Source organism: Molothrus aeneus, chromosome 12, assembly GCF_037042795.1.
Source record: "Molothrus aeneus isolate 106 chromosome 12, BPBGC_Maene_1.0, whole genome shotgun sequence".
NCBI classification, from domain to species: domain Eukaryota; kingdom Metazoa; phylum Chordata; class Aves; order Passeriformes; family Icteridae; genus Molothrus; species Molothrus aeneus.
This window is the reverse complement of record NC_089657.1, coordinates 10,475,085-10,493,479: the sequence shown is the minus strand read 5'-3', so window position 1 is coordinate 10,493,479 and position 18,395 is coordinate 10,475,085. Positions and strand designations below refer to the sequence as shown.

Here is an 18,395-nt window from a genome sequence, read left to right as displayed (position 1 = left end):
TAAGCAGTACCAGACGCCTCAGCATGCCCTTCCTTTAGACCTGCAATGTGTAAGAAAATGAAACTTTTTCTGCTCTCTTGGCTAATAATCCATTTTATTATAGGAGATGCTACATTCGTACCCGTCCTGCTCCTTGTGCAGGAGATCCAAGGGGCAGGTGGAGGCACACGGGGGAAGCAGCTTTTCCCCACACTTCGCGCTAACTTAAAGGGCACCGAGGCAGGTCGAACCCGGGCCTTAGGCCGACCGCTCCAGGCCGGGCGATCCGTGAGGGGGCAAAGGACAACCCCGATACCGCCCGTCGCTCCGCTCGCCCTGTCCGGCACTATCCGCCCTGCCAGCCTCGGCCGGGCGGGCGCAGAGGCACCGGCACCTGCCCCGCCCCGCGCCCCGCCCGACACCGGCACCGCCCCGCCCCGCGCCCCGCCCGGCACCGCCCGCCTGCCGGCCGCTCATGCGCGCTCGCACCGGCCTCCTGTTGGCTCACTTCACGCCCCCTCGCAGAGGGGAGAGAGCCTTAAACAACGCAAGTTTGTCCTTCTCTACGTAGTCTTTAGGCAGATACTGACACTTTCGCCTCTGGTATAAAAGGCGTTTTTATTATTTTACAACGATTCATAGTGCTTGTGGCTGAAATGCAGGGTGGAGAGCCCTCCTTGGCGTTTTGTCTCCCCCTCGCTCCCTCCGAATAGGTCGGCCCGGCTCTCCTGCCGCCGGCTGCGGAAGGGGCGGGCATGGCCGAGGGTCAGCGCGGCCGCCGCGGCGAAGGCGATCTTGCCGCCATGGCGCCGCCGCCGCCGGTACAGACCCGGCTCCCGGACTGGGACGGGCTGAAGCTCCGCGTGCGGAACCTCATCGCCTCGCACCGCGTCATGATCTTCAGCAAGAGCTACTGCCCCTACTGCAACAAGGTGAGGCGGCGGCGGCGGCGAGAGCCCGCTCGGCACGGTCCCCCGCGGGCCGTCCCCTCGAGGCAAGCACGGGCAGACCTTGGCCCGAGGGCGCCCGCTGGGCCCGGGCACGGCGCGGGGCTGAGGGAGGGCGGTGTGGGCATGCGGCGGCCCCTGCGGGCTTTGGAGCTTGTGGAAGTGGCGCTGTGTCCATCCCGCTCCAGCAGCACGTGCTGGAAAACCGCTTGCTGCTCGAAACCAGGCGAGGATCCGTGGCGTTCGTGGTAGTGCTTAGGTTTTGCCACGGTGGGAGGTGGATGTGTGGCGAGTTCTGCACAGTGCGCTTGTTCCTCAGCTCTGCAGCTGCTCGAAGCTCAGGGAGCTGGCTGTGTTCTTTTCTCGCTGGAAATTTGGGTACCACGTTGGTGTTCAGCTTGGACAAAGCTACTCTCCACGGGATGGATGAGTTAAGTTTTCTGCCCTTCCTAAATTTAAGGAAGGTTGACTCTGTAGCAGATGCATAAGTTCTAAATCCTGGTTGCAGCGTGTGTTTAAAAGAAGAGTAAAGTAGTCTTGGCTAATTGTAATGTTTAGAGAAAAATATCTTTTTAGCCCTAATTGTACACCAATGTACACCCATTTGCTATAGCTAGTAAGCCAAACTCATTAAAAACTCAAGGCCTTCATTAGAATTTTATTGTACCAGCACACTGGTCATAGTCCACACAGGACCTGAGGGTTTGTAGGCCTTGGTTACCTTGGATAGTTACATAAAGTATGTTATGAAATTTTATTTATACCTCACACTACCATATTTGATATGGCCATTGTGTAAGAACATAAGTGGAACTGTTGGATCAAGTCCTGGTGTTCCTCAATAGAACTGATAACCAGGAACATACTCAGAAACCTCACTCCCATTTCTGGGTTAGATTTAGTTCTGGGAAGGGAAGAGATATTAGGACCCCCTTGCAGGAAACTGAACTGAATATATCCTATCTCACTTGCAACTTAACTGAGGTTTTGGGAAAGGAAATTTCTGTGTTTGGGAAGATCAACCAAACGAGTGCCTTCTGTCTAAGAACTTTTTGGCAGGCAGTAAATCAGAGAACATAGCTCAAATCCATCTTAACAGCTTACTCAAAGTTTCAGTAAATGAAGAGTTGGAGTCTTGCTCCTGTCTAGTCCAGCTGACAAAAATGTTATCTTCTGCTGAGGAAAAATAATTTCTTGAGGACTTCAGAGTTGCCCATTGAGAAATACCTAGTCATGCCTGTCAGTATTGCCCTGTGTGCTTTTAGTGCTTGTGATTGTAAATGCTGATGCTCATGACACTCAGTTTCGTGAGTTTGAGATCACATGATGGCACTGTAACTTTTTAAACCTTGTGCCTTTTTCCTTCATCTGTTTGTGGTCTTGCAGAGGCTCTAGACTAAGACAAGAAGGGGAGCAAAGACTTGTTTGTAGTCCAGTAATTAAATTCCAGATTTTTCTTCCCTGCATTTGTTCATAGTTTCTCCATTAGGCAGATTGCTTGCTTCAGGGAAGCAATCAGATATAAGGAATATTAGGAATATTATCCTTACTGTCTTGCAAAGGGGAAGAATGAACACGGGGGTAGGAGGACCCTCTGTCATGGCCCTTTCTAGGAGGGGGATTTGAAAAATGCTGTGTGAATTTTTGTGAAGAAACAGGTCATAGATAGGGCTGGGGGAAGAAGAGGTGACTGCTCTGGTAGGCAGATTTCCTTGGCTTATTTCCCTGCTTGGAACAGAACAGAAAGGTAATATAACAAAGAAAATGTGGAGAAGGGGTGTAAATTGCAGACAGAGAACTAGAAGAAGAAAGTTTATGGAAGAAGGAATCCACACATGAGACATCAAGTGATAAAACAGAGGAGTACCTGTAACACTAAGGGTATTAAAAATCCCTCTTACCAAAGACTTACAAATTAGTGAAAGGAATGGGAAAACAATGGCTAATGCAGGATTCTTGCTAGCTGATCAAGTCTATAGAATTAATGAAGTGGATATAATTTGGAAGTGTAGTTACAGCTTGGGTACTTAGACTGTAATCACATAGTTCTGAGTTCTTGGACACATGAATAGTGTGCATTGTATATCTTTTACTGTGGATGGTTGTTAGCAGTGTGCTTTTGGTAGGATTAATAGAAAAAGATGTTTAGTGCTCATGGTCTGAAAGTACCTAATTTGGGTGTGGAAAGAATTCTCCATTTCAAGTGGAGGTAGCCATGCTAGAAGAAAATTAAAATGGCACTTTTCTTTAGAAACACAACTGCAAATAAATTCCCTAAGTGAATTAGGTAGGTGATTGTATTCAGGTTAGCTAATAGCATGACTTGGCAATTGTGCTGTTCTGCAAATGCAGTTTGTTGTTCAACTGCTTTAACAGGGCAGTGGTGGAGAGGGGGTAGTGGTAGAATTACTTCCTTGTCATAATTTAACTTGGCTGTTTCTTCAATTGCTTAGCAGCCAGAAAAGATAATAAGTAAGATAGAAATGCATAAAGAAAACATAGTTTTTGAGCATGAAAAAATGGCAAGGCTGAACACTGTGATATGTTGATACTTTAGGAGCAACAGCTGTGATTGCATCAAGTTACCGGTTATTTTAGTTATATTTTATGCAATTACAGATTACGTTCTCTGTCCTCGGGGGGGTTCTGGCCAATTCAGCTGTAGCTATTATGGAGTGTTAGCTGATACTTGAAAAAGCAGACCTAGGACATACCATTATTATTTTATGATGTGAAGCTGATCTCAAACCTGCTTAGCTTTCCTAGTGACAGAAAGCATCTCTGGGAAGCATTTCCTAAAGCTGGACTAATTTCTTGGTTTCAGAGGAATTATCTATTGTTTAATAATACTTGGAAGTGTTTCTAGTCCATCACTTCTTGTGAAAACTGAAAGGGTTTAGTAGGTAACTGAGGCCATTGCATTGGTGAAAAGGGAAGTAAATGCTTGTATCAGTGACCCTGAAACCTTGTATCCCACCCCAGACATTTGAAGAAATGATAGTTCTGTCTTTGGGCTGTAAGAAAATCTCCCACTGTACTGCTGAAGTTTCCAGTGGGGTGTGTGTGTGAGACACACGAATTTCTTTGCCTGAGTTGGTATTAGTTTTATTGGGTTCAAAGTTTTCAGTGGACTTTCTTTTTCATTAGTTGGTCTAATAATTCCTTTAATCTCATTTTAATTTTGGCTTTTACAATGCCAGATAGCAGTGAGTTTTCTGGTTGTGTTCCCTAGGGAGATTTACTTCCTTTTCATTTCAAAGTTGTTTGCTGGTAAATGCAGTTATTGCTGAGTGCTCCAGTGAGTATTTCTGAGAAATCATTTCCTGTTCAGCTTATCTTGATATTAGTCATGATTAGTGTGTTATCTTTCTACTCCTCCTAATCATTTCCTTCTCCAAACCAAAGTCATCTATTATCTCTTGCCTGCATTGAAGATTTTGTAACTGCTCATGTGCTTGCTATGATCCTTCCTTCAGTTTCATTAGCACAACACAAGTATGATTTGTTCATAAGTGCAAAGTGCAATAGTTACCTCTAATTAGGATGCTGGTGTTTGTCTGATTTTTTTTCTCTCTACTGAGTACCTTCAGTAGAGAATAAAGGTGGTCTAAATGCCTTAAATCTGTCCTTTCTTGAGTGTAATCTTTCTTGGTTTAGTAATGTTCTGTCCCGTCCTCCTTCGTGCCAGCTGCTGTTGCAATGTTTTGGCAGAGTTTTTTAAAAAAGAAAACAAAAACCGGTGAACGCTTGCCTGTTACTCCACTGCTTTGCTGCAAACTAAACCAGCAGCCAAGCAGCTAATTTTCTAATTTGCCTCTGCATTCTTAACACTTCCTAGCAGCAATCACTTTAAGCTTTGCTTTTTGGATCTTGCATGGCATTTACTTTGGGGTTTGTAACAGCAGATGCAGAACAGGAGGTCTGGAGTAGTTCCACTGCTGTTTCCCTTTAATTCTGCCTGTAGCTGTAATCATTCCAGGGCGCAAGCCTGAAGGTAATGGTGAGCTTAGGACAAAAAATTTCAAGGATCATCTAGATGGTTAGAGGACTGGAGGATCACACACACTGAATGTGTGAAGGAAGAGCTCAGTTTGTTGAACCTTGGTAAGGCTGACTGGAAGTTTATTGCTGCCTTCAGCTGACAAGTGGGAAGGCAATCAGATTGTTATTCAAGTTGCAGAGTGAAAGGAGAAGAACCAGCAAACATGAGTTGCAATGGCAGACACTCCAAAGGGATAAAATGGAAGTTCTTTACTGTGAGGATGGTCAAACATTGAGCCAGCCCAGGGAAATTCTGGTGTCTTTGTCCTTGTGGATGTTCCAAGTGAGAGGACAGTGCTTGAGCAATGTCATCAACCTTCACATTTGGCTCTGCTTTGAGCAGGGAGTTCATGCAGGTGGCTGAAAAGGTCCCTTAGAACTTCCACTATTCTGTAGAACCAATAAAATCAGTTACAGAGGCAAAGCTTTTTTTTTGAATGTTACAGTTGATATATGATGTACTAAGAAACTTAATTTGTTGTTGGTACAGAATACAAAATCTTCTTGTTTGGCTGCATAAAACTGAAACTTAATCAGAAAACACTGGAATACTCAGTATTCAGTATAGTAACAATGTGAGTCACAGCAATATTAAAAACATTCTATTCCCTGTGTGTTAGACATCTTTAAACTTACTAGATGGGCCTCAACATACTCTTGATGAAGCTCTGTCAATAAATTTGAGGTTCCTCAGAAAGCTGATTTTAAAATGTTCAGGCTCCATGCTGATAAGTGAGTCCATCCCCAGACATTCAGTGATTCTTGCTACAGCTGTTTTCACATGCCAGCTTCACAAAAAGTGTTGCTGTAGAAATCTTGTTTCTAAAAGGTTGCCTGGTTCGAATCAGGTAATGATACATTTTGTCCATCCAGAACTGAGGTTAAAAAAACACCCAGCTGAGTGCTGAGTACTCAGTATTTGGAACACGTTCCTTCTTTCTGCAGCTTTTTTTTTTTTTTAATTTCCTTGATAGCATTTTGTTTTGCTTATTATTCTTTTTTTTTTTTCTTAGTATTACCAAGGAATCTTGCTGCTGCTTTATCTCTCTTCTTTGGTTTTTTATATGGCAGTCAGTTCCATGGCTTTTGGTATGTCACAGGTGGAGAAGTCAGTAGCTAAGCAAACTGTATCTAGAAGCTTTTTCTTAAGGTAATGGGACTTGTTTTGGAAGGTTAAATGCTCTGGCTTTAAGTGAGGAACACACAAAACATAGAGCCAAGCTACCAAAGCTGTGTGGAGCCTGTGCCCCAGAGCACAGGAACTGAGCCTTAGAGGTGTCCTGTGTGTGTCCAGCAGGGAAGCTGTACCCTGAGCTGAGAAACCTTTGCACTGCCGTGGTGTCTGTTCCTCTTGCAGGTGAAGGAACTCTTCCGCTCCCTGCGAGTGGACTACTATGCTCTGGAACTGGATGTAACTGGTGAGTAGGAGAAACAACAGTGTATCACATGCTGCTGCTTAATGTAACTAAAAATGAGTGATTCCTTGAGCTGCATGATTCCTTAAACTGTCCTGAACTAACTGGGGGACGTGTGAAACAAGTAAAATACATTTTAATATATGCAGAGATAAAGGCAATTAGGCTTCAATGTGGTTTTTATACAGGATGTGTTTTTAATATAACTGAAGGCTTTGACTGTAAAAACCATCAGATGATAGAGAATGTGAGATCTGATTTCTGTCCAAGGAGCTATGGCTTCTGGGGAATAAGTCTGTAATTTTTTTTCCTACTCCTGGTTCTCTTGTGGCTTCAGGTGAATTGTTAATGTTTGACTTGGTATGTTGGTGACCTTCTTTGGGAAACGTGCTGAGTCACTGGAAGGAAGGGCAAATTCCAGTAACTTGGCTGCTGCCAAGTTTCAAGTTGTTTTTTTCCTTAAAGCCCAAGCTGCTTTAGTTTTAGGACATGTGCAGTGCCTTATTTGTATACAGACATAATGCACATAGCTTTTAATGTAGTTCTAGGAACAAATCGTTTCTTACATGGTTTTTACTGAGCTCTTAAATGCACATTTGGTAAACTGTTGAGTGTCTATTTTTTTTTTTCTGCACAAAACTTAAATTCCCAATGTTTTTTTAAAGTTCTAATGCCTTTTTGAAGTTTTTACTTTTGCCTAAGCAATGTAGCAATGTTTGGGAGAAATGTACCTATTTATTCATCTCTTCTTAGTTACTTTTGCTTCTTATTCAAGTTGTCATACTGTGAACTAATTATAGCCCAAGATATGTAAAGTACAATGCACAGCCTTTTTTTTTCCTGGAATTACTTCTAATTAATAATATATTTCCCTTGCAGTTGCTGTGATTACTGATACTTAGTAGATGTAATCTTGGAATAAAAAGATTTTAGTCAAAGTGATTACTGTAAATCCCCATTCCCACATTTACTGCTGAGAGATCTAAATTGAGCCTGTGTGTAGGTGCTGATGATTCAGATGGCAGGTGAGGTCAAGCAATGATAATTTTAAAACTAGAAAGTTTCTGACAGTGTGGTGGGTAGAAAAAGGAGGAAAGTAGCTTTAGGGTAAGTAGAAAAGCATGTTCATACTTCCCTTACCCATTGTCTCATAATACAAAGCTGCTGGGCAAAATTATGTTCCTGTGCACAGAACATACTCCAAAATAAGTTCTCATGAAAGAAAGGTGTCTGTGTGATCTTCTGTGATAGCTGGAAAAGAATTTTTGTGTAGTGAACACTGTAGTGTGTAGCAACAAATGTGACACTGTAAGAGATAAAAATCCTTGAAATAGAAGAGCTAAACTCTTACTACTTCAGCATTACTCCATGCTGTAGAATTGTGGCTTGAAATATCAATTTAATTTTTGTATTTAAGCCTGCTCCTTTGAGAAGTAGTTTCTGAAGACTTGCTTATGTCCAGGAAACCTGCAAATGGAATGTTTATAATAAAATTGTTGTCTTGGCAGACCTACAGTGTTCACAGTCCAAACCTTTAATACTTCAGGTTGTTCTAATACCTCTTTTCCTGAAATCTGTTTATAATGTACATATTTATTTTATTCTTAGAGGATGGAGCCAGTATTCAGCAAGTATTGGCAGAGCTGACCAACCAGAGGACAGTGCCTAATGTATTTGTGAATGGAACTCACATTGGTGGCTGTGATGCAACATACCAGGTAACCTGGCTTTAAAAATCAGCTGGAAGTGGACAAGAGTGAGTGAATTTGCTGTTTGGTTGTAGTTGAATGTTGTGTGACACAGCAGACTGGGTGACGTCAGTCAGAGGAGGCAGTGTTATCAGTTGTTTGCTCAGAAACATGTGTGCCAATTTGATTATTTATTTCTTTTTCTCTCCCAGGCTTATAAGGATGGATCACTGCAGAAACTCCTTGGGGATAACCAAACCATTACAGAACCCTATGAATATGATCTCATTATTATTGGTGGTGGCTCAGGTGGACTTGCATGTTCTAAGGTAGGATGTGAAAATGACATTAGAGAACAGGTGGTATGTAAAACTTATTCAAAAGTTACTCACTATTAATTATATTGGTATAAAACAGTCTGTATTTTTATGAGTATTACTGTTCAACTTGTTAATTAATACCAATAGTGGTCTAGTAATGTGCTTACTTAGGGGATAAAGGGACCAGTTTGTAGCCAATGTTTATTCAGCTCTTGATCCTAATAATAGGTTTTAGTTTTCTGGCTGAGGGTGGAACCAAATGTTTTTTAACTATCTCTTCTGCATGTGTAATACACAGGTGCTTCCAAACAGTAATCTAGAAAACTTAAGGACTGCTGTTGAAGCCTTTTGACAGTTTAGGATTCCGTATCACCAGTCATCTAAAACTAAGTGCTTCCAGCAGTCCCCTTCAAGGAGCTGCTTCACTCTTTAGTTCCCTTTTTAGGTGCTTTCTCAGAAAGGGAAGCTGAGATTGTGTAGCTCTTACACAATTGGCTGGTTTTCAGAGTGCCTCAGGACCTAAGGTCCAGATTCGGTTTTCCCTGCTACCCAAGGGATTTGGACACATGCTCCCATCTCTCAGAGGTCCTAAATTGTCATTTTGTGTCTTGGGCAGGGTGAGGCTCTTCTTGACAGCCTTGACACTTGCTGAACTATACAGCCAAACATGCAACCTTCATTAGAAAATACAAAGCAGGCGGGAGGGGCTGACAATGCAATTCTTCAGTTGGCCAATTGTGTATTTTCAGAATGTTCAGATCTTTCCTCACAGTACCTTCTGGGACATCAGTTGTAAACTTGGTGCTAATTGCCAAATTGTTCAGAGTAGCATTCACAAAATATAAGCCAGCCAGCTAAACCTTGTTTGAGGCAGGATTGCAGTTGATGTTCTTAAATAGATTTGAGGCACCTAGAGATTTGATTTAAGTGCTTGAAAAATCTAACAATGTGTACCTGGTAATTTCTTGGATAGAGGAATAGGCTTATTCAGGTTGGAATGGACATGAGAAGAATATCTAATGTAAGCTTCTTGCTCCAAGCAAGGTCAGCTGTGAAGTCACACAGGACTGTGCAGGGACTCATTCATTCGGAATAAGCATGGGTGGAGATGGCACAGCCTTTTTGGGAAACCTGTTTGATTGTCCTCGTGGTGTGAAAGTTCCTTATATCCAGTCTGAGTCTCTTGTTTCAACTTAATGCCATTGTCTTTTGTCCCTTTGCTACTTGGCCATTCTGAAGAGCCTGGCACAGTCATCTTAATGTACTTCTCATAGGCACTGGAAAGTTGCTCTGGTGTCCCCTCCAAATTCAGTTGTTCTCCAGGTTGAATGTGTCCAATTTCCTTGGCCTTCTCATAGGTGGTGTGCTCCAGCCCCTTGAACATCATGGTGGTGCTCCATTGAAATGTCTCCAGTGTGTCGCCTTCTTTTCCATGCATGAACATGCCAAGTCAGTTCTGTTCTTCTGCATGGAAAGCAGAGCTAACAGTTTCAGTATTTCTTTAGGTGGGGTAGATGAGAATCACAGGCTGCTGAGCCCATCTCGTACCTTTTTCAGATCATGGCTTTTGACAGGATAGGATGATCTTGATGTAGCATTGAACATGCAAGGAGCCATTCAAAGTTTGGAAAAAAGTCAGTTCTTGAGGGATTTCAGTTTTTGTCTAGGGATGGAGACAGAAGAGCCATGTATGTTAATGACTAACTGGTGAAGGTAGAAAAGAAACCTTCTATTAGTGCTAAATGTATCCTGGCTATAAATGAGTGGACAGACTTGCTTTGTTCAGTAGTGCTGACTGGTCTTCTCCATCTTTTATAGGAAGCTGCTGCCTTGGGAAAGAAAGTAATGGTATTAGATTATGTTGTTCCAACACCTCTTGGAACCTCATGGGGTAAGCTTTTTTAATCTTGTATTTGATGATGTTTGAGTACCAGTGATACATACTGAGATGTTACATATGGATTTTATGTTCTTAGGAATTGAGGGTAAATTCCTGTAATTCTGGTACACAGATAACAAGAGTTATTTGCCTGGCACGCCTGCTGCTTTTATGGATGGTTATTTCTGCTTTGGGCATTGCTGTCTCTGTTCTCTGTCAAAAATTTTTCTAGCTTTGATCACTTTCAAACCATGTGTGGGTAGTGTGTGTCCGTGCATGTTCACATTCTAATGTTTGTGGGAATATTTTGCTTTTTAGTTCATCCAGTTCTATATTGTAGACAACTGGTAGGCTCCCTTTAGAACAGTGACTCCTTGGCTATGTATGTCTCACATTTTCCTAATTAAGGGCAGCTGCTGGCTGACCTCATTAGTGATACTGGCAGCTGAAAATGAGTAAGAAACTTCAGTGAGACTTCTCTTGAGTCAAGGAATGAATGTGCTCTTGTAGATAGTATTTCAAACACAGGTATATTTAAATACCACATAATAGATGATACTAAATTGTAGAAACTCTGGGCTTTTTACCTTGCTTACTTGGCAACCTGACTAAAATCTGAAGCCTTGTGGAGTAAGTAACCAGGCTCTATGTTTGACATCCTGTACCTATCTTGGGCCAGTGAGCCTAATAACATCTTAAACTGAATGCAAGTTTAGTGTGTTTCATTGTATTCTAAAATGTCCCTTGCAACAGAAATTTCATGTTACTGTATCACCTCCCTGAGTGATATAGTGAGTATACAAAGTATGTGCCAGGGAAAGCATACATGCCATTAATGGAAGCAATAATGTGATTCTTTCCATCTTAGGACTTGGTGGCACGTGTGTAAATGTAGGTTGCATTCCCAAGAAGTTGATGCATCAAGCAGCACTTCTGGGTCAGGCACTCCAAGATTCAAGGAAGTATGGGTGGCAGTATGAAGAACAAGGTTGGTAAGAACAGAGGGAAGACCATGACTGTACAGATGAGATGCTGAACTCAAGACTGTTCTTGTATTTGGACTTAATAAATTAGAGGCAGAGTTCAGTATTTTTTTAGGTGAATCAGAAGGTGTCCTCCTCCTTGAGTCATAGAAACCTTTGGGGTTGAAAGTTAATTGTGTTTTGTTCCCTGTATTAACTGAAATAAATGACAGAACTTCTAGAATGGGTTTAGCTCAGATAGTAACAAGTCACATAAATATTAACATAGTAGAACAAGACCTTAATATGTATCCTCATTACTGATAATGATGTTTTCTTAGCATGATGTACAATGAAGAAGTTAATTTTTTCTTAAGGTGCACATTGCACTTTTATGTTCTTAAATATTAAATTAGTGTCTTGTTTCAGTTAAACACAACTGGGAGACCATGGTAGAAGCAGTTCAGAACTACATTGGTTCTCTAAACTGGGGCTATCGAGTGTCTTTGAGAGAGAAGTCTGTGACATACCTCAATTCATATGGAGAATTCGTGGAACCACACAAAATCAAGGTATACTCTGCATTTCAAATACTTAGCTGGGAGGGGAAAACTCATGTTCTAGAACTGCCTTACAAAATTCAACACCTAAAAGGCTTCATCTTGACATTGCCAAGTTAGGTCAACTGAAGTTAATAACTCATTTGTGAAGTTCCTGATTAAAATAATTATTGTGCCTTAGTATCTGCCACAGTGTTTGCAAACCTAGTTCTGTAAGAGTGATGTGGATATGTGTAAACTGGTGTCTTGTAAGAATAAAGGAAGGTGGTCTTAGTTTGTACCTTCATGACTGATTTCAGCAGCCTGAGTGAGGAGGGGGGGAAAAGAAAGGAAACTCCAGCTGTGTGATTTTGCAACTTGGATAATCCTCATACTAAAGCATAAAAACTATTGAAATTAAATTTAGATTAAGTGCTTGCATAAGAGCTCTGCTAGAACCTTGTGCTGTATCAGCATACAAATTAAAGTGTCAGTTTGGCAAGACAAAGCTTGTTCTGCCAATCTTGCTATAAGTGAGCATACTGAAGGAAGGTTAACCTAGAAGTGCATATTGAAGGCAACTGTTGCACTCAGTGGGTGTAATTGTTTGCAATATCAAGGCTGAACTACTTGTGTTTTAAACCAAGAGCTCGGCACTGAAAGATAATAGTAAAGTCAATTTACCTTGTGTACCACCTGTTCAAGTGTCCAAGCCACTTAAGTGTCCTTAATCAATAAATGAAGTAGAACAGAGAGACTTCCCAGGAGGAGGCTGGACTAGATGACCTCCTGAGATCCCTTCCAACCTGAATTACCTGTTGACTCAATGGGGAAAATGTTTCCCTTCATCTGTGATGGAAAACTAACAAAGCGCAAGAATGAAGGTCAGATTCTGGGAGAGGTGGATTGGCAAGATGGAATTTCCAAAGACCAAGGGTCTTTAGAGTTGAAATTAGTTAGAATTCATGCAAGGTTGGGTCTTAGGCCCTCTGAACTGAAATCATGTAACTTGTTACCTTTTTTTTTAATTACTTTTTTTTTTATATTAGCTGAAGGACTAATTAATGTTATGCTGTCCCTCGCATTGCATTGGCCTTTTATTGTGGGGATAAAGGGGGTGTCTTAATTTGTTGTGGCATTTTATAACTCGGAAGTCAAGTTCTCATGAGTAATCCCATCTAATTTAGTAGTTAAAATGGGCATGATTCAAAGAGTAAATGATTTTAAGTGCTCTAATGGAAGAAAAGCCTGATAGATGTTTAAACCTGTTGTTCTTCAGTGACCTGTGTGGCATCTCTAAATGCATTTGTTCTTGTTTCAAACTGCTTATTCTTGATTTTTAAGGATATCTACAATAATTAAGGAAAGGATTACATAATTTTTATCTCAAAGCATATGAAAATGTCAGTCTTAACTGTGTCTTCATCAACAGGCAACTAACAGAAAAGGACAAGTAACCTATCACACAGCAGAGACTTTTGTGCTGGCTACAGGAGAAAGGCCAAGATACCTGGGTATCCCTGGAGATAAAGAATTCTGCATTACAAGGTGAGATGAAAAGGCACAAAAGACTGAACTTGTCTGCTCTAGTGTTTGCCAAGTCAAACAAGCTTGTGTTGGAAGGACCTTTATAACTTAGATTTCTTCTCTTTTCAGTGATGACCTCTTCTCCCTGCCTTACTGCCCTGGCAAGACTCTGGTTGTGGGTGCTTCCTACGTGGCTCTGGAGTGCGCAGGGTTTCTGGCTGGCCTGGGGCTGGATGTCACCGTGATGGTCCGTTCCATTCTTCTGCGGGGCTTCGACCAGGAAATGGCGGAAAAGGTCGGAGCCTACATGGAAACACACGGCGTGAAGTTCATCAGGAAGTTTGTACCTGTTCAGGCAAGTGCTTTCTTCTCTTAACACATCATTGCTTTGAACAGCACATGTAAAATGCAGGTGTTGTCTGGGAAGGTTTTGGCTCTGTGCAGAAATAAATGTTTTATGAGACTGAGCTTTTTTAACTGCTTAATGATAGATTAGTAGGTCGAGGCTTGAATGACAATGGAAGTGAGCTCTGCTGCTTCAGGTCATTCTAAGCTTACAAAAATTTGCACAGGTTGAGCAGCTGGAGCAAGGAATGCCAGGAAGACTGAAAGTGACAGCAAAGTCTACTGAGGGATCGGAAACCCTTGAAGAAGAATATAACACAGTAAGCATGTCTGGATTTGAAATAAATGGCTATTGATGCACATGAATAGTATTCAAATACTTTTTCTTGAACAACTTGAAGGGAACTCCTCCTTAGAAAGTTGTTCATGTAATTTACTGGCAGAAAAAAAAGTGGAAATTCACTATTTGTCTTTAGTTGAACCCTGTCAGCCTGGAGTTTAATTCATATAAAGAGTGTTCTTGCTTGTTTTTGTTTTGGCTTTTCTGCCTGTTACATCTCTAAAACAAGTTGTACCTGGAAGAGAGTTATTGGTGGCTCTTTCAAATTTTGGAAAAAACAGTGTGGAAGGCATTTTATTCATATGCTTCAGTTTTTTCACTGAAAAACCAAAGGAAATCTTATGTTATACTTCTCTTGTGTAAAGTTATTGCATTTAATTTTGGGGGTTTTTTTTAGGTTTTGCTAGCCATTGGTCGTGATGCATGTACCAGGAATATTGGGTTACAGACAATCGGTGTCAAAATCAATGAGAAGTGAGTATTACTGAACTCCCTAAAACCACTAAATGCAAGGATTTATTTTACCTCTGTAAAAATAGCTCATGATACTGGTGGTCTTTTAATTCCCACTCTTATATATGACAATTATGTGAACCTTTGAAAACTTTTTTGTTCTGAATTTGAGTATAATTGTCCATTAACTTAATTTCTTCAGTATGTACTTTGTAAAATATTCTGAGTGAATATGTACTAGTTGGTCATTGTGCTGAAAGCACAGAGCTCTGTAATAATCAGGTGAAAGATTGTGAGTCCAAAGATGTCTGAGTAGCTTGACTGCCATCAGCCAGGCACTGTTGTTCATGTCTGAACTGGCCCACTGAATACAGACTTCAGCACAGTGTCAGAGTTGGAGGTGATTGATGCTCCGGAGAGTTTGCAGTTGAAGTAAAAACAGCATAAAGATATTTAATGAAATGAGCTCAGTAGTTAAGTTTCTCCCCTACCTTTTACAGAGATCTGAGAAAAGTTGTGATGCTGAATTCTGTGGTCTTCTGTTTGTTTTAAAGGAATGGTAAAGTCCCTGTAAATGATGAAGAACAAACCAATGTGCCTTACGTTTATGCAATTGGGGATATCTTGGATGGAAAGCTTGAACTTACTCCAGTTGCCATTCAGGCAGGGAGACTGCTGGCCCAAAGGCTGTATGGGGGTAGTTCCAAAAAGGTAAAGCTATAAGCAGACAACTTCAACTTATTTCTCAATAAGATGCTTTTTGCCTCAAAACCGCAGTAACATGAGTTAATTTATCCACTTACCTGTTGACTCTGCAAGTATTTTGTAAAAAAGAAGTAAAGTTCTTATATAACTTTTTCTGTTATGTAGTGTATAGAACTTGCATAGTCTACATATGATTTTTTTATTTTTATTTTTAGTGTGACTATATCAATGTACCAACAACAGTGTTTACCCCTTTAGAGTATGGCAGCTGTGGGTATCCTGAACAAAAAGCCATAGATGAATATGGAGAGCAAAACTTGGAGGTAAGAACACACAAGATTACACACAAGTCAATTAACTTGTAGCTTGAGGGTGTTTTTTGTGGGCCTTGCTGCTTTAGTCTCAAGACATAGATTTACAAGATTAGAAGTTTAGACAGGTAAAACTGTTGTGGCTGTGTTTTCATCTGGCCAGCAAGGTTCTGGGCTCACAGAAACCCAGGACTGGATTGAATGACATTAGAATTGTGCATAACTATTTGCAGGTGGCTGAGAGAAGCATTTCACCTCAGGAGGCCAGACTTGGGTTGCAGAGCTGTAGGAGTGGTTTTTGTTATCACGAATTAAAGACTTTTATTGCTGAAGTGTACCAGACTCCTGGGATGAACTGTTTTCTGCTGGTTCACTCTACTTGAATTGTGAATTTATTTTTTGCTGACCTAAACATATGTCTATAGTAGTAGTGGGGATAACTTCCCCATTTTATGGTAATTTCTGGCTTCTGCATATCTCTAAGGAGTTATGAGGAAGCTGCTTGCATGCCTTGTGTTTAATTTCTTGTATCTTTCAAAGTCACTTGACATTATTGAGCTTCTGCTGTTACTGTTTTGCATAGTATGTTTAGACTTAAAGTAACTGGATATGAATTTTGTACTTCTCTTTCTGAAAGTCTGATTTGCAACTACTGTATATTGTATCTGTTTTTATCAAGCATTTAAATCAGAGCTACATGGTTTGAGTCAAGTCTTCCTCTGCTGAGTTTTGGAGTATGGACTCTGTGGGCTGAGTGGAAAAAAATTACTCATCTCGTTTGTTATAGACAAGAATATAGTGGGTTAAATGTCAAACTACCTATTTATAAAGATAATAAAAACCTGATGAATCAATGAAATTCTAATCCTCTTTTTCTTGTTTTTCTCCCAGGTTTATCACACTCTGTTCTGGCCACTTGAATGGACAGTGCCAGGCAGAGATAACAATACCTGTTATGCAAAGGTTATCTGCAATAAACAGGACAATGTAAGTAGCAAGATGGATCTGCTGAGGGTATTCTTGAAGGGGAAAGAACTGAAAATTAACTACTTTATTTGAAGTAGTTAATTTTTTCTTAAAGACTCTGCTATTGACCTGCTTGCATAACATTTTTACTGTAGTGGGAGTTACACTCTAGAGCTTTTGTCATACTTTGCCTGGTACTGACTCATATTTTTCTCTCACCTGTTCTGCAGAATCGTGTGATAGGACTGCATGTTCTTGGACCCAATGCTGGTGAAGTTACCCAAGGTTTTGCTGCTGCAATCAAATGTGGTCTCACCAAAGAATTACTTGATGAAACAATTGGTATCCATCCTACTTGTGCAGAGGTAAGAAAGGGGGAAGGCACAGCCTGATTTAAAACTGCTCTTGAAGGCAGTTTTCCCAAGAGATCAGTAGCCATGTGGATGATGCAGGCAACAGTAAATAAGCTCTTGTTTTGGTCTCTTACAGGTGTTCACTACAATGGATATTACCAAATCTTCTGGCCAGGACATCACTCAGAAGGGCTGCTGAGGTTAAACCTGCTGTTTTACTTGTTTCCATGTTGTGCACTCTCGGTCCTGTGGAAGCTCCAATACATCCAACTGCTTTGCAGCAGTGTAAAGGTTTGCATCAGTGCCACTGTGGGTGCTGCAGCTGGGAGTGGTGCCTTGGAGAGGCTTCCTCAGCACGAGTTGTGTTGCACGTGGAGCAGTAAAGCAGCAGAGGAATCTCAGACTGTGAATCCTGACTTTGCCTGGATTAGCACTGCGGTGCTTTCTTGACGTTGTTGCTCAAAATCTTCTTGTGAGGTGAGCTGCAACTGATGACTGCCAGGCAGGGCTGGGAGCTTCCTGTCTAGTCAGATGACTGAACTCCTCCTGAAGGAAATTCTTAAATTGCACAAATTAAAGCTAATGCTTCTAGTTCCAGTGTCTTGTACAAATGCTTGAAATAGATGACAAATACATAATTGAGTGATTCTTGCCAACAGTTTACAGTTGACTGATTTATCTTTTTGATGCATTTTGTTATACTTAATTGTATGTTCAGTTGAGACAAGATGGCATAAATAGGATGCAGTGTTGAGCAGTGCAGTTCAAGCACTAGTCTCCCATCCCAAGCAGTCTAAAAACTTTAGAGTAATTAACCGAAGACACCATTGTTGTTCACTTTCACAGTTTTTTGACCTCAGGTGACATCATGTCTTCAAAATAAAAATTTGATTTGTAGGTGTCTTGTGTGTCAAGGCTAAAGAGTGTAAGTGCAAGGCCATGTCAGTTTGTTTAAATCTGGTTTCAGCTCTGTAATTTAAAACCTCACCGAACCCAGAATTGTCTCTGTGCTGTTATGTGGAATGCTGAAGTCTTGGAGAAGCAGACTCTGTCCACTGACACAGCAGGCATGTGGACTCACCCCATGAGTGAGGCAGAAGGTATTGTACAGAGCTGCTCTGATTCATGTGGCAGCCCAGGGCAATGACCTGCTGTGCTTTGTGTAGTGTTGTGTACTGTCAGTACTTTGAAGCTCTCTTCCACCCCTAGCATTCTGTCCTGGGGGAATTGTGCTTGAATCTGGCTCTTAGTTTTGTCAAAAGAGCTGTTTTGAAAGACTGTTCTGAACATTGTATGATAGTAACCAGTTTTTAACTATTTAATCTGTGATCTACTGTGGCATTTGAAGTTCAATAAACAATGCATACAACACTCTGTGGTGTCTGACCTCATGATTTCTGTTGCCTGAGATTTTATTGGGCTTGAGTTACGTTTTGTATCCTATACAGTAATAAAACACCCGTGGATTTGTGCAAATTGTAATCTTTTAAATGGAGAAACAAGTTCTCTTGTTACCCCTGGGGGCTTGCTCAAGATATCAAATGTGCTTCTGTTTGGGTATACAGAATTGAATTTAGGTGAGTTCAAACTTGAAAGATCAGTTTTATACCATTTCTGTATATTCC

The 18,395-nt window shown here is 41.1% G+C and overlaps 1 protein-coding gene across 1 annotated transcript; it reads left to right on the top strand.

The window, feature by feature from the left end:
* Positions 1 to 659: 659 nt before the first annotated feature.
* TXNRD3 (thioredoxin reductase 3) lies at positions 660 to 18,141 on the top strand. Its single transcript, XM_066558078.1, has 16 exons — positions 660 to 911; positions 6,325 to 6,385; positions 7,991 to 8,100; positions 8,283 to 8,399; positions 10,209 to 10,281; positions 11,138 to 11,257; positions 11,661 to 11,803; positions 13,203 to 13,318; positions 13,427 to 13,652; positions 13,870 to 13,962; positions 14,380 to 14,456; positions 14,990 to 15,146; positions 15,356 to 15,463; positions 16,343 to 16,438; positions 16,648 to 16,782; positions 16,907 to 18,141. Exons 1-16 carry the CDS (start codon positions 735 to 737, stop codon positions 16,967 to 16,969), a joined length of 1,872 nt encoding a protein of 623 aa, XP_066414175.1. The 5' UTR covers positions 660 to 734; the 3' UTR covers positions 16,970 to 18,141.
* The last annotated feature ends 254 nt before the right edge of the window (positions 18,142 to 18,395 follow it).